Genomic DNA, 16,422 nt, shown 5'->3' on the forward strand with positions numbered 1-16,422 from the left:
AACAAGCTTAGAAAAAAAATGTAGAGCCTTGCTGGCACATACAGAGGAGTAGCTAGCTGAAATGATATATAGGAAGCCACTTATGGGAATGAATTACCCTGGTTAGTTGATAGGAACTCCATTTGTATTTTTCAGCTAGTCATAGATACTCAATTTCAGACTGCAATATAGACCAAGTGCACATTTTAAAAATCCAGTTTTGTTGGTCTTGACCATAGTAATGTCTGCAGTCTAATGGTATGAATGCTTAGCATGTACTGAACTAGTTAAGAAATGAATGTAGCAAGTTATTTTTAGTGTTGTTGTGAAGAAACGCAGTGAAACACTGTGGTGTACAGATCTAAATATTCTTACTTTGGTCTGTATTAGCTTGCCAGTCCATCAGCTTCCCCTCCTGTTTGCCTGCTCTGGTTTTGAGCTCTTAAACAATTTGTGATACTATTTAAAATGCCACAGACTATTTGGGTGCAGCTAAATGAGTAAAAACAACCAAAGGAGAAGAGATAAGGCTATAATTTGCTCATTAAGTCAAAATCTTGATGTTATTTTAAGATTTTTTCGGTCTTATTTTATAGCTTCACACTGTCTCAGACTTCACGAACTGCATGTGTTCTAATGGATAAAAGGGGCTTTAAAGAAGCCCTTAGGATAGAGTATGGCTTTAGAGATAAAATGTTAAGCAAAGGCCTAATCTTAGATAAAGATTAAATACATAATTAGGGAAATACTTTTGACATAGAGCAGTCTCAGTAGGGCTATCAAGATGTCTGCGAAATATTCTCAATGTGAAGGGAAATGAAAAGCAGTCTTTACATCTAAAAAAAAACCCAACAAAATATTCCTGTAGATGAAAGCCTTGGATGACGATGACGACGATGAGGATGAAGATGAATTTGTGGAGGTCCCTGAGAAGGAAGGTTATGAGCCCCACATTCCAGACCACCTGCGTAAGGAATATGGTGAGTTTGCCCAGCTGTGACAGGCTTTATCCTTGCATGTTACTGCTGCACTAAAGTAAATAAACAGCCATTCTGAAGTAATAAAGTGATCAGCGGTGTGGGTAATCTCTGACTGCTATGAGGAAGTCATTACATAGATACGGGAGCAGCGATTGGCTCTAGATAAACAAATACTTTCTAGGAGCAAGAGAAACTGAGACGAGAAGCTTATTTCATTCCATCACGTTCCACTGTAGTTTAGAGCCAGAAGCAGCACAGTGGGTGCTTTTAAGTGTGCTAAAAACAAACTGGGAGTGAAGGGATCGCAAAGTAGAGCTGTAAATGAGCCTGAATATTAGAAATACTGGTAACACTCTGGTGAGATGGGATAAGTTTTTGCACTATCACCTGCATTAATAGCTACTTCCTCCCATAGGGTAGCCAACTTACAGCTCAGAGAGAAGGCTTTTTTTGTTTGGGTGTTGCTATCACAAGATGTTAAATGGAGCTCAGCCTTCAAGTGGAGAATTATAGCCACTGAGCACATACCAGATGACAAAATATAATCTTCCCTTCTTTTAATGCGTTCTAAAGATTTTTTTTTTAAATAAAGATACACTTATAATGTGTTTCTGTGAAATCGAGAGGGGAGCTACTGAGGAAAGTTCATTTTAAATAAATTTCAGTGCATTACTCCTTGTCCGTTGTACATCTAGCTTAGTAAGTGTCTGCAGCTTTGCTTCTGTGCAGCATCATGTATTTTAAGATTCAGAAGATTTCAGTACATTGTAGAGAAGGAAAGGGTAGCTGCCATCACATAGAAGTTAAAAACCTTGGACACTGTAATAAGTTTCTTCTTCTACATTTTTCCATGAGTATTTGTGTAAGACTGGTGCCGTGTTGTGCCTTTTTCAATCCTGTACATGCTTATTTTTAACTTACCTGCAGTTTGCATCATAAAAGTCAGGCTGCAGCTATTACCTGTATAAGCCAAATGTTTCTTTTTTCTGAAATAAAGGGGTGTGCCTGGGTAAACCCAAGGTTTACTGTCTTCTGCCATGAAATTTGGCTACAGACCGTGAAAGATGACCAGTAATGATAACCTGTCATGGCTGGGGTCAGCTCAAAGACGTCTCCACGTGTGAAGTCCTGCTAGTGCCTCAGTCCATGTACCGCATCTAGACTTAACCTGCCAGGACACCTGGGGAAGTAAGGCCTGCATTGATTATCTGTATATCTGTGTTCCCCACCAAAGGACTTCCAGCAAGTCCAACTGGCTGGTTCCAGTTCGTTTGAAGGAGGTAGATGTCTCTATTACTCCCTGCCTTTAAAAAAAAAAAGTGGAAATTAGCAACTATATAGAGGACTGAGATTAGACTAATGCCCTGGTGAGCAGGTAGCTGCAATGTGTTTTGGCATGACTCTTAACATAGTGTTGCTTGAAACAGTCTGTAGGTGCTTACTTTGTTGAAGCAAGAGTTGGGGAAGGTGAAGTGGAACTGGGAGAATTAGTGAAATGGGAAGTGGATGTGTGTGTTAGACAGGAACACAGAACAGTGGTGAAGCGCTGTAGGACACAAACTCAGGAACTGGACAGCTTTTTATTTTTTTTGTTCATGGAAGAAATGTTATACCAGTATATGTTGGCTATCCCAACGACCTCAGTGTTGCAATAAATACTGAATGAGTTCTAATTATTGCTAACAGTGGGACTTTCAGAAAAGCAATATAATGGAAGAGAGGGGTAGCAGCCTTCCAGACAGTTGTGAAAAGCTTCTTGTGTATATGTGGCTAATGAGAGTCCAAAAACATAGGCAGTGATAGTAAATGAATGAGCAAATGAGGTTGGTTAGTTATTAACATAACCATGGTTCTTCTTTGGTTTTTTTCTTTCCTTTGGCAGTATTCCTTGTGCCAAAACTGGTATTTTCTTAATTCCAGGCACTGGAACTTGTTTTTCATATCTTTAACAGCAGCCTGATCAACCCTAACATGTGAAAGTTCTGTTTATACTTGTCAACTTCCACTGGAAGTGAAATGTACTCATCTCTTCCCTCTCTCCCTTTCCTCCCCTGTCTTCCTCATGGACACACATTTTTAAAAAATAAAGCATCTTACCACCCTTTGTGTAACACTAACACAGTACTTTGCTGCTATTTGAATTCCTCCTCATGGAAGAGGGTAAAAGAACAAGCCTACTATCTACTCACGGATATGTTAAAAATCTATATAAAATGGATTAAGAAATTCCCAATTTGTATTTAAACTCTTGCTGATAGGAAAATATATTATAGTGAAGAAGCCAATCAATCAGAAAACAAAACCTCTCTCTCATTTTGTATACATGTAGTTACATAGGAGCTAATGGTCACACTTGGCTGTTCTTTATCTGATGTGTTTGTTAAAAATAGCATTTTGAAAGAAATGGACCATTCTTGATGTTCTTGAAGGCATTCAGCTTTTCTTGCTGCCATTTGAAGTTATTGGGTAAGCTCCCAGTTCAGGAAATAGTCTGAAAAGAATTCAGAATTCCCGAAATTCTTCAGGCAATCTTTTAAGCATGTGCTTTCTTCTATCTTTGCGTACTTAAGTGCTTTCTTGGACCAACTGATCAGTTACGAGTTCAAAATCTATTTCAGAAGCCAATATAAAACTATTGTGTAAATCAACTGGCTTCTGTATAATTACTTTAGGTCTGCATGAGGAGAATGGAGAACTGTATTTGCTCTACTGGATTCAGTTCTGCTTGTGTTTTTAATACGCAAAAGCAAAATAAGCATCCCTTTGGCATATTTAGAAAAGTGAATTATCATATTAAAAGACACAAGAATATAATGATTTTATAGTAGCATGTTGTCATCAAGAGTTGACTGTGTTTAGGCAGTCACCTCCCTAATTAAATATGGTTCTTTGTTATATATGCAAGTGCAGTTATCATAGCAGTGACTTTAGCTTTATCTTAATATAATCCATGTGGGGGTTTGCTACATTTCTTTAGTTCATGTTTAGTTCAGGAGGACTCAGAGCTAAGAAAATGAAAGTCTGTGCAGGTGGAATGTTCTAACTAGAATGTTAAATCTTCCATGTAAAATAAAATCTCAGTGTTATGTAGAAGGTATGGACAGTTTAAAGCTTTTTTCCTTGTGTTGTTACTTTCCTGAACAAACCAGGAAAAGTGAACAGCTCCTCAGATTAACTTTTTATACTAAACAGGAGAACAAAGTTGTAAAACATGACTGTGGAAATGGATTGAAAAGTGACATTTAAATTATTGATTTAAAAGTCACTTTTTTCCCTTTCACTTCTATTAGGAAAATGGAAGTATCCTACTAACAAGGTAAATTCTAAGCTGAGATGCTATTTCTGATGATGCATGGATTTGTGGATCTCCTGAGATCTGAGAAGTTTGTGAAAAATGAAAATATATTTAGAGACAGGGGAAGTTTTGTATGCATAAGTATATAGACATGTGTAGTTGTATTATCTGTGTGTATATGTAGTTGATGATGATGATCTCAAAATTGATGATGATATTTCACTATGTAAGATGAACAGAGCATGGGTACAGTTTGGGTGGAGGGAGAATTAAACAAGTCAATTTGAATCTCCATGTGTAAGATGAAATGTAAATTTGTTAAAAGAATTTAGGTGATTAGATAACTGAAGTGTGAAGATATAACCCATTAGGGGTGTCATGCCAAATTAGCATTACCAGACTTTTAACGACCTCCCATTTGTATAATCCTTATTTACACTTGCACCTGATCTCTGCAACAGACAAGAGACTAGCCATCCTGAGGTACCACAGAACCGTTTTAAATACACTGTGTTGCTAAAGAGGAATATTGGGCTGAAAAAGAAACACCCTATGAAAATTATTTTCATAGTGCTTACTTTGGTTCTCAGCACTCTGCACCGATACTGCTTTTATCCATTGCCCTTGTCTGACTAGTATTGCTAACCCCTTAAAAATTGAGACATTATTCATTTAAAATAAAGCTTTAGGGAGAGAGAAAATCTTGTTTCCACGGGAGATTTCCCACATTCCAGCCTTTGCTGGTCAGCTGTCAGTTGCATTGGCTTAAAGCCTTAAGGTGGATAAGGTAAGGGATGGAACTGTGCAGCTTCTGACGTCATTCTTGTGCCATAGACAGAATCTGGTGAGAACACCAGGATAAGGGATTCCTTCCTGCCTGTGGTGGTCTTGGCATAGCTTGCAGCTGAGCTCTGAACTGCATGGGGGAGTGGTCTGTTTTGAGAGATGTACTTTTCCATGTAAAAATGGAACACTTCTCAGATCTAGTTCAAAGCACCCACCTCCAGCAACTGTTGTCTACTAATGGGTTTTCTCAGTTCGTAATTCTTGTCAGTGTTTCAATGCATGCATTCATGAACTTACTTATGCAATACTACTTCGAGGTACAGGGAAGTGCTGTTGCCATTTTACAAGCGGTGACATGAGGAAGCCGTCTGTCTTGGGAATATTAGCATGGAAGCAGTCTACCGGTTATCAAGTTTCATCCTTATCCAAAATTATACGAGAAATGACTGTACAGTCAAGAACACAAAGCATTATTTCAAATCTTGTTAATCAGATTATTTCTCTTCTATTTGAGCCTTAAGCCAAAATGTTTTTAGGTCCCTGAAAGCTACTTCAGTGGTTCACATTGCGTCTTAAAGCCTGTGTGGGACTTCTTTCATATCGGGATCAAAGCTGTAGTTCTAAAATCCTAAGGGTTAATTCTATCCATTTCAGAAATTCTTCCTTCTTCCCATCACAGAGTGATGTGCCTTTGTGGGTTAGATGTCCCCACACTGCCTTTCCTAATCTGATGGTGTCTGGGTCATGCCTTTTCTGTGTGTTAAGTAGCTTTTTTTAGTATGAAATGTCATAGCAACATGGGAAAGAAGGCTTACACCCCAATTGAACAAATAAGGTGTAGAAAACCAGACTATTTCCTTAGTAGAGAAGTTGCCACCTGTTTTTTACATAGAATTAGGAGTGCTTCAGACTACACAAGCTACCTAGTGCAGCTCTCACTCAGCATTTTAGAAACATGAATAAACTCGTTATTGCGACTGTTCATTAAAGGTGAGGGGGGTTTATAGCTTTTGCATTTTCTCTGACCATTAAAAAGTCTGTGTTAGAAATAACAATAAAATACTGCATAGACTAATGCATGATTGACTTTTCAGATTTGAAGCAGTAAAAGTCATGCATTTCAGGGCATTTATTCAGAAAATTGCACTTGTTTGTATTGACTAGGTATACCCTAATCTGTACCTAAGCAGCAGACTTCCATGCATATTGTTTTTAAAAGTTTTAGTCTCTTGACTGGCATCCATCAAGACATGCAGGGGACACAATGATCGAAAGCAAAACTGCCTCGGAAATATGGCATATAATAGAATCATCATTACAGATTAAAAAATAGGACAATTAATTATAATTTATTGGAATCTGATTCTTGTATTCACTACAGAAAAGATTTTCTAAATGCTTTTAAATGTTTTTGTTTGTGTGGTCAAGTACTAATGTTTCATCTGTGTCATGCAGAGAACAATGTCACTGAATTTGAAGCGTTGCATGTTATCTAACCACATGTATTGCAGTGTAGCTTCACTATGCTGACTCTTTCTGGCTCTGTATCTCCTTCATTTTTGATGTAGGAAGTAGGAAAACAGTGGTTTTAGTTACAGCGTACAATAGTGATGTGCTCTTTTATCCTACGTCTAAATGAAGCTTCTCCCATAAAAAAAGGCTGTTTTGCTGTTTTATGTAACAGATTTAAAGCTAAACATGGCAAAAAGAGCATGTATGCAAGTGTTGATAAGGCAAAATAGAAATCACTTATTTTGACTGGGAAGAAATGATGGCTTTCATACTGGTCTTTTTTCCTCCATACAAGCATCTAACAGATTTAGTTGATATAGAATGATTATCTGTTGATTTCACTATTAGGTTTTCCTCTATTCTGTGGGGTTTTTAACAGTACACATAAAATCTGGAAATCACAGGGGAAAAGCACAAATCCTAAGTGTTGAGTTTACATCCCTAACTACAACATCTAAACAGCTCTGAAATACTCAGTGAAAGACTTGTTTTCAGTGCTTATTAGTCTTTTAGGAAAATACCTTGTTTAGTTTTCTGTTATTAGGATTGATTAAGGTTCCCTGGTGGTAGGCATATTTGAAAAACTTACTAAAGTCGTTTTGTAATAGCTTTTAAAATGGTAGGGTGTTGATCAAGTCGAGGCTTCCACAGAAGAGAGTTTGATTATCAAGGCAATGATCACGAAGTAGACTTGACTCAAGGATGACTCAATGCGAATAAGAGAACACAAGTGTGGGGTCGGTACAGCAGCTTCTGTTGCGAACAGGTAGCTATATCTCGTACAAAATGTAATGCGGGTTTATTGGGGGCAAGATATAAGTCTGAAGAGCAGTCTGGCCAATTGCTTTCATCAGCTACAGGCCATAAAATTGTGCATCACTGTGATTAACTAAATGATTGTGCCCTGCCTTAGTCATAATGAAAACAAATGGTTTTGATGACATTATTATTTGGGAATGAAGTTGCTGAGGTTCTACTGAGTGTTCAATCACTAAATAGACACACATATGCTGGCTAAATGGAAATTAAAAATTATACTTAAGCTTTTTCTTTCCTTACTACAGTGATTTCTGTTTGTCTGGGTTCTGCTTTAAAAGCCTAATAGCTTTTTAGTCTGGTTTGATGTGTCTGGTCTCCGTGCCTCAGGAACTTCCCGAGGGAATTTTTCCTGCATGTGAAGAACATGGAGAACAGTTACGCACAGAGAAACAGCTCAGTGGAGACCACAGAGAAAACAAAACTGCAGACTTCAGAGTGTATGAAACACAGTTCTCAGGAACTGAATTTGAGACTTAGAATTACACTATCTAGGCTAAATAAGGACTTGTGGGTATTACTTGACTTCTTTAAGGAGAAAAAACAAATTGGGTTTTGCAGGGGGAAGGACAGGCAGAATGACCTCCTTACCTTTCACTGCCCTGTGAAATTTGGGTGCCTTTTTCCCAAATTTGAAAAATGCAGTTAACACACGGTTGTGTTTCTCTCCTAGACAAGAGTCTAGTATTTAGAATAAGATTTCTATTAATATTACTATAAATGCTTTTTAAAAAAAATCAGACGTAGTTGTTACATGATTGAAATAGCATGCATCGATTTACCATAAGTGTATAGATAACAGAAGTTCAGCGTGGAAGTTAGGACCCCAGTCCTGAACTGCTGTAATCAAATGTGTTGTGTGGTCTCAATTTTTCTTGGCATATATACAGCATTAGAAGTATTTAATTATAAGTTTATAAGTGAGATTGCCTCACTATATTAGTATGTTTTGAATATATGTGTATATGCACAAACACATGTTCTATATAGCTACACTTAGGGCAATAATTGAGTAAAACTTGTATTATAATACAGTATTTGAAATGAAGATAACTTTGCGCATTTACTAAAAAACATTATTAGGATTTCCAATAAAATATTTCTACATCCATGTAGAAGTATTGCTTGTAGATGTTTCTTCTGATGCATCCTAATCAGTTAACCATGCAAACCCTTCCTCACTCTCAGGCAGGGTCCTTCTATGTAAATAAGGTTCCCAGAAAATCTGACAGGACATGGGATGTATTTGATTCCTACTAAAGTTCTTAGCAATTAATAGTCACTGCACAGGATGCTGATAATACTTCCGAGTGGTTTGCCATAGCAGTGTACCTCATAGAACTACGCAATGGCCAGGGACTGCAAAATGGTAGGCAAGAAGTTTAAAAGATCAAGATGTAAGGTGTAGAAAGTTTTTAATCTAAACTCTGCTGCTTTGATCTAATCTGATTCTTCACTATGATTGTAAAACAACAATAAATAGGGTTAATTAATGAGAATTAATATTAGAACAAATTAACATGCTCTGTAATTCCAGTAGGCAAACAAAGTATTTATGTAATGTTAATGAACTCTTCTAGTTAACTAAGAATAGTTGTTATCTTTTTTCTTTAATTTGAATTTCCAAAGTAGAATTCTAAAATTTTAGGTAAATGTTATTGAGCATAGCTGCATTCAGAGGTGCTGGGGGCATCTTTTTTGGTTGTTTAAAACCTCTGATTATAAAAGACCCCTTGACAACTTTTAAAAAGTAGTGTAATTTATACAGAAATATTAGTATGTCCAGTTGTCATGTGATAAGTTGCTTGGGGTGCATACACAGCTTATGTGTGCTGTGAGAACCCTTGCTAAAGCCACCTCTGGCATTTCAGCATCCTCCCTAGCAGCTGCAGACAGCAATTTGTTTAGTGGTGTTCAAGGGTAAGGTAAGAAACTGTGTCTTTCTAAAACTAAAGAGGAAGTTTTCTACCACAGTAAATGGTAAGACTTTTTAATCAATGTTATCCCTGTGTGAATACTTTTAAGGTTTTGCTCATAACAGATATTTTTTTTCCCCCTCATTTTAGAGTTCTGTGTAGATAAAGTTTTACTAACAAAAAAGAGCCTGATTTTTTTTTTTTTTTTTTTAAGTAGAGAGGGATAAAATTTGATCCCAAGTTAAAAAAAAAAAAACAAAAAAACCCCAACTGAATGTTCCTTTAACTTGTGATGGCTTCATAAAGATCAGATATCTGTCAGGGATGACATATAATTCAAATCTCCATCCCTTATGAGTAGCAGAACCTTCAGAGATAATGAAATCTTCCTACCATATAATCACCTGTGTTAATGTTGTTCACACACACATTTGTGCATGGAGAGGTATAGCAGAACCGATCCTGCAACACTGAAGCTGTTTGGAAGCAATGCATCAGGCATTGACTTGAACCTTCTGGTCTGCAAGTCCATATGAAGTAAGCTTTGCAAAGTTCTGTTCTCTTGGCAGTAAAGCTTACTGTGCTTCCTGAGGAAGATACATGCAGCTTTTTTCGTATGAGCACAGTAGTGGGTAAGTGGGGAAATACTGTACCTGAACTGCTGGATTTTCCTGACAGTCTCGGAGAGTGTCTGTACTAATACAAAGCACATACGTTCAGCTTGACTAAGATTCAACAAATGGGAAACAAATTATATTTTTTCAGGAAAGTTGAAGTCCATAATACTTGTTTATATTCTATCTCTGTTTTTTCAATTAAACTTAAGTGAATCTGAAGTAGCTAGATCTCGTCTAAATCCACACAGCTGAGGAAACCTGTGCTTGCTCTTTCTCTGAATTTTCACTGAGGGGCTTTTATCTCCCCCTAATCCCACCATTTCTGTCAGGACATAATCTCTTTCTCAAATTTACATTTTAATTACAAGGCCAGCTGAACTAGCTAAAATCAATAATGTCAGCATTCAGCAGCCTAACTTCAGCTGAAACCCCAGCCTCTCTCTTTCCTTCTATCGATTTATCTTGTGAACACGGTCTACTTTATTGCTTCAGGCAAATAGGTGCCATTTGGTCAATTTAAACAAAAAAGGGGATTTGAACATTTTTATGATTCTTTCTAAAAGCTGCTATTGGAACAATTTGAACCCAGGTACTGTACTTGTGTTAATAAAATACACCAAACAGCAGAATTCTTAAGAGGAATTTTACTTTTAAAACTGCACTTAATCCCATCTGTGTCTTAAAAACAGAAAAACCCCACCCTGACATTGGATACCATTCAGCTAGGGCTGTCTGCATGGTGACTCTGGTCTTTATCTTGTTAGCAAAAACTCATTTTATAAACAAATATTTTTTTAAAAATCTACAGTAGAGGTGGTGTTACTGATGATGTAGTGTATTTACCTTTAGCCATTTTTCTGTTAATGGCTTAAAATAAGAAATCAATGGGAAAATATTTTGTTCTTGTAACTCTTAAGAATTCCTGTATTGATCTTTTGGATGTGATTTTTATCTACCTAAATGTCACATTGTCCGTTTATCTCTCTTGCCTTTTCTGTGTGTTCCTGACTGCTTGTCTCTGCTGTTCGCATCCTCCCCCCCCCCCCCCCCCCCCCCAACAAAATCACTGTAGTGAATAAGCAATTACGCTTTCCATAAACATCATAGGAAAAATTGGAATAAAACTAGGGTTTCCTGAGAACTTTTAAAACATAGGCACATATCCTGAAGAGGAAAGAAGGTGTGTGAGACACATACCTGCTACCTTCTGATTTCAAGACAGTTTGTAAATAGTACACATACAAGTGCTCTCAAAACTGTTGCTTTCAACAATGCTTTTCAGAAAAGTATTCTCGTCCTTAAAAAGAGAGAAAAGGCAATTTTAAATGCTAAGTACAGTCTAAACAGTTCTACATTACAGATACAGTCTCACATATTTTTCTCAGCTAACCTTGTTCATGCCAAAGGGCCTGTTTGTTTGTAACGGTTTCTGTCATAAAAGGAAGTTTACTTTTCCAATTCCTGATGATTCTAAAGTGTGGTTATAACAAATCTTTTGGGTTTCACTTTGATACAAAGCACCTGAAAAGGACTTTTTCCCTTTCTAGCCTATGACAGGAGCTGAGATGGCATCCTACCCTGCCCCCCTTCCAGATACATAAATTCAAGATAGCTCCCTTCAGTGAAATACTAAGTGCTGTTGAAAAAACACTTTTACGGAGGCACCATTATCACTCTTGAATGGCAAGTCCCCAGCCTAATAAATGTCATGAGACAATTTGTTTGCTATTTAGCCAAGACATTCCCCTGCTTAGTTCCGTCCTATTATGCTTAATTCTAATTTCCCTTTTTGCTCATCCTTCTGCTGAGACCCTTTTCCGATGCACAGATTAGTCCTTTAAATGCTTCTTTTTAACACTGTTCTTTAAAGTCTTATTGACTTTGGGAGGGGAGGTTAGGTTACAAGGTGAATGTGGTGTGTTCATCACTTTCATTAGAGAATGTGATATGGGCGTGACTGAGTAAAAGAGTAGTGGTGTCAGGCATGCTCAGCAGCAGCACTACCAGCCAACAGCAAGAAGGCCTGTGTCTGTCTACAGCTGGTAGGCAGGTTCTCACCTCCCATCTGAGGACATAAAAATTAGAAGGGGTGATCCGTCTTTGCATCACAATCCATGCTAACTTCAGTTCCCAGGAAGCATTGGACAGCTCGAGCAGCACTGTCTTTCAAGATGGACTACCTTAGGAATGCGGGCTTTGGTTTTGGGGTGTTTTCCAGAGAGCAGAACAGGGAGTCAGGGAAGAGCTGGGTTTGACACTGGCTTCAGGCTGTGATGAATGTCTCTTTGTCCACTCTGCAGTGCTTGCTGTCTGTGAATGTTCAGACAGTTGGGTACTTGCTGAAGTCTTTCCGGGACGGCCGCCAGACTGGTAGTACTGAAATACCCGCTCTCAGATGTGTGTTCTGTGGTGTATCTACGTGATACTCAAGTAGCCTTAGGAAAGATGGAATACATCAGCCTGCCAGAGCTGGGTCTGGTCTCTCTGTGGACATGGGAAAGTACACGCAAGTTGCATCATGAACGTACTTGCCTCAACCACCTTGTTAAAATGGTCCACATTTCTCTTTGTCGTACACGGGATAAGCAGAAGGATGGTATTGAGCTGTTGTGGAAGAGTGAGGAGAAGACAGAGTAGTCTCTATGAATGCTTATTAACTGCTGGTGGCTAGTGCTGTCTCATCCTCTTTCCTTCTCCAGGTCCTCTTTCCTTCCCTCCCTTGTTTTGAAAGGGGCAGGTGAGCCTCTGCTGCAGTTGTCATTACTGGCCTCCACCCTGAATCACCTTGCCCTTAAAACATTTTCCTTCATTGCTACCAGTATAAGCCGTACTAGAGAGAGATGTGGGATCTCAGATGGTCCGCATCCTTGAGAGTATTCTGGGGTGCTCTCTTTTCTCTGGAGTCAGTTGTATTCAGAAGATCTAGGAATGACTGAAGTGACCATTCGCTGTATGCAGCAAAATTTAAAGGCTACACATGTGCAGAAGCCAGATCCAGCTGGATGTCTGCTTTTGTTTCCCTTCTCCTTCTGAGGGGCTCTAGCTTTGTGGATTTTGAATTGGGATTGTTGGCTCCCTCCGGGGAGAGGATGTCCAGGAATCAGGTTAAGCAGGGAGTTGACAGGGCATCCGTCTCGGTGCTCTGAGCTTGGAGCCTTGGAAAACGAGGAGGAGATGTCAATCCCTGCATAAAGACTCAGCTCTTGATCTAGGTACTTGGAAAATGTAGACCCATATATATCTAGGGGATGGAATCCAGAAGGTTGCCACCTCAGCAACTTGACCCATGGCTGAAGTCAGGCAATGCCTTCTGTGTGGTTGCACCCCATAGGTTACAGGGAATGTGTGGTACAAATGAATCAAGGTCAGGATGAATTACTGGAAGACCTTACCAGGTGGAAAGAGGGGTCAGGGCAAGTCGCGCTCATTTTGTTTGGGAACAATATGGGTTTTTTGGAATGAAAATATTTTGTGTACCAAAGCTACCTGCCACTATGGGTCCTGCAATTTCCCACTCAGAGGGCAGGTCATACTACATTAGCTTTTCCTTTTTCAGTTGCTATCTTGTGATACATTTAATGATTACCAAAAGAAATTAACAAAGCAAGAATACTTCTGGATACAGCTTCAGGGCTGGCTAGAAGTGGGCAAGAGATTAAAAGCCCCAATTAAATAATGGCTAAAACATGTCAAGTAAATTCAGGTTGCTTTTCATAAGAAGGCTGAGATAATTTGCTTAAAATTTTAGTCTTGTGAAACCATGACTTTTTTTGTGTTGATTTAGGTTTTTTGGGGGGTGGGGCCTTGCATTTCAATCAATTCTTCCATAAAAGGCTTTCTGAGGGGGCAGATGTAGTCTGTTGCATTAGTGTGAAGGATCATGCATTGCCATTTTTAGTTGTCATTGGCTGAAAAGTTCTTGTTGCTACTGCCAGCTAATAGAGTTGCTTCTCTAGCTCAGCAGGTAGAGGCATGTGCTGTCTAACTGCTCAGCCTATCTCATTGCATCATTACAGTCCGTGCTGACTGTCTAATCGAGCCGTATAAAGTAATTAAGTTGCCCTACCACTGAGCTGCTGGTGCTGAACATCAGTGCCTGGTACTGCCTTGCAGTGGGCTCGTTCTTCAGGTGTAGCTCGAGCACTGACTGTCTCTTGAGTGTACTCTGTGGGTATATTCATTGCTTCTGCCAGCACTTAGATATTTTATCTTGGCAAATTGTATGTTTTAGTATCTGTGAAAGAAGAATGTTCTCTAGATAATTCTGTTTGCAGATGTGTTTAGGAATCGAAACTCAACTATTCTCAGTGGTGCTGCCCCTTAACAAATCAGGAAGAAGAAAAAGAGATATTTTGGTTTATATTCTCAGCTCTGAAGGGTCAATATGGTAGCTGAGAATCATCAAAGAGCAGGGATGTGCCTCACACACTTTATTTTTTCACCGGGTGTGCTTCCCTGCCAGCCGTGCTGGGTGGCAATGGTTCCCAGTCTTGTCAGTCACGTGTTGCAGTGAATCCCCACCCCAGAAGTAGTTTCTCTTTGCCAGGCTGTAAGAGTTTTAGCAGGACTTTTTGCTGAGACACCACAAAGAATTAATCTTGGCATACAGGAGGATATGGTTGTATGCCCTTCCTTTTGCTTTTTACTGCTCTTGGATTTCTTTTGGGACTCTAGGTGTCAAACAGTAGTGCCAATAGTTCCTTTCTTCTATTTTACCTTGATATAGCCTTGAGTACAGAAATGACATACCCACAAGCTGATATGATACTAGAAACTAACATACAAAAAGCAGTATTGCAGTTTAGGCAAAAATGTATTGTTAATCCTTCTTTCCAAGGTAAGGTAACATCGTTCTTTGTCATCGCACCATGTCATACAAATTTAAAAGTTGATTCCTTGTAGTTAGTTAATCAGTAGGTTTCTGTTCTAAGACAAGAAAAATTTTGCAGGCAGAAATACCGCTCTGTCTATGAGTGGGATGGATGTCTAATGTGAATTGAAAACAGGAAGGCATGTAATCAGCACCCTGAGCTATTTGGCTCTGCTGTGAAGTGTTGAGGGTGGGAGAAGTGAATCCCTCCTAAACATGGAGTTCTTTTGCAGGCCTAGAGCCCCAGTCACCTCCAAATGCACCGGCAGGGAAGACATCAATAGGACCAGCTCCGCTGAGCTCCCGTGCCCAGCTGAAAGGGAATGAAGACGAACTTGATCCAACCTGTGCAGCCGCCACACTGAAACTTATTAGAGACAAACTGCCAAAGTTACCATCTCCACATGTCAGGTTGTCTTTGTTTTAATTCTTGTAGAAACCTCTTACTCTTGTATTTATTAGTCATGAAAGCACACAGAAAAGCGCTCCTGAACTAGGCAAGCTCTGAAGGCTGTCTTGGTTTCATGTTGAAGTTACAATTCTTTTACTGAGATGTACATTCACTTCCTTAATATTTGGGATTTTGTTAGTCATTGCACCAGGCTTTTAAGGAATATTTTACTACTCACTTGGTTTAGGTTTTATTTGGTGTAAATGGTCTCTATGAAAATATAACACATTCCCTCCTCTCCTAATAAAAAAACAGTCCCATTTATTGGAGTAATTTTTGGTTTGCAACTAAACAGAACATATCCTTATGCTAAATTAGAAAGTAGTTTCAACCGTCTCTTTCTTCCTAGTGACTTATGCGGTCAGTGCTGCCTGGAGGCTCATTTTACTCATTTCAAAGACTTATTTGTTGTCAATCCTATTCAAAGCTTGGTGAAACTCCAGCCTTGTCTAGCACTTATCTGTGATTTGGGAATAAGACTGAGTTACCTATTTAGTGGCGTATTCCTGAAAAGAGACTTCTGCATTGGCCAGGAAAGCCCCCAAAAACTGGCAAACTGGAATGTAATCTCAGAAAGGGGTTTACTTCATCAGAACTCCAGAGTCTGGAGTATTCAGGTGTACATTTTGACTTTTAATCTTTAAAAATGTAGTATTTCAGTAAGGTGACTAAGACCATTTGAAGCTCTGTTAGTGAATACCCAGGGTTGCCATAGTAGTACTCTGTTTTTTGAGGACTAATGAATTCTGTAGTGGTGTTGCACAATGTGTATTATAAGTCTGCAAGAAGGAATTTTGTCAACAAAACAAAGACTTTGCAATCTGTGTGACTGCCATGCAAACATAGGCATGAGTTTACAGAAGCAAATTGTTTCTAAAAATGGTTTGCAATACCACATCAGTAGCTCCTGTTACAGTACAGCATATATGATCTTCTACTGCCCACATTAGATCTCTAGGATTCTACACCCATGGTATAATACATTTTAGCTAGCTTTAGCTGAATGTGCAGTTAAACTTCATGGTGCAGTGTGCTGTACTTAGAGTATGTGGTGTTATGGTCTGTATCCTTTTTTTTTTTAAAAAAAAAAGGAAAATCCTGTAAAGGTAGTTGTAGTCCTAGATCTAAGATGATATAAGCATTGGTGTGAAAATCTAATGAAAAAAGAGAAAAAGTTGTGATCATTGCTGTTCTGTATTG

At 38.7% G+C, this 16,422-nt stretch overlaps 1 protein-coding gene across 1 annotated transcript in view; it reads left to right on the top strand.

Annotated features, from left to right (window-relative positions):
- Nucleotides 1–16,422, top strand: part of UVSSA (UV stimulated scaffold protein A) — a 58,623-nt gene that overhangs the window by 23,440 nt on the left and 18,761 nt on the right. The window contains exons 7-8 of the mRNA XM_059817615.1: nucleotides 848–959; nucleotides 15,005–15,182. Coding sequence (XP_059673598.1) covers nucleotides 848–959; nucleotides 15,005–15,182 — 290 coding nt within the window. The remainder of the gene's footprint in view (nucleotides 1–847; nucleotides 960–15,004; nucleotides 15,183–16,422) is intronic.

Source organism: Gavia stellata, chromosome 5, assembly GCF_030936135.1.
Source record: "Gavia stellata isolate bGavSte3 chromosome 5, bGavSte3.hap2, whole genome shotgun sequence".
Taxonomy (NCBI): Eukaryota; Metazoa; Chordata; class Aves; order Gaviiformes; family Gaviidae; genus Gavia; species Gavia stellata.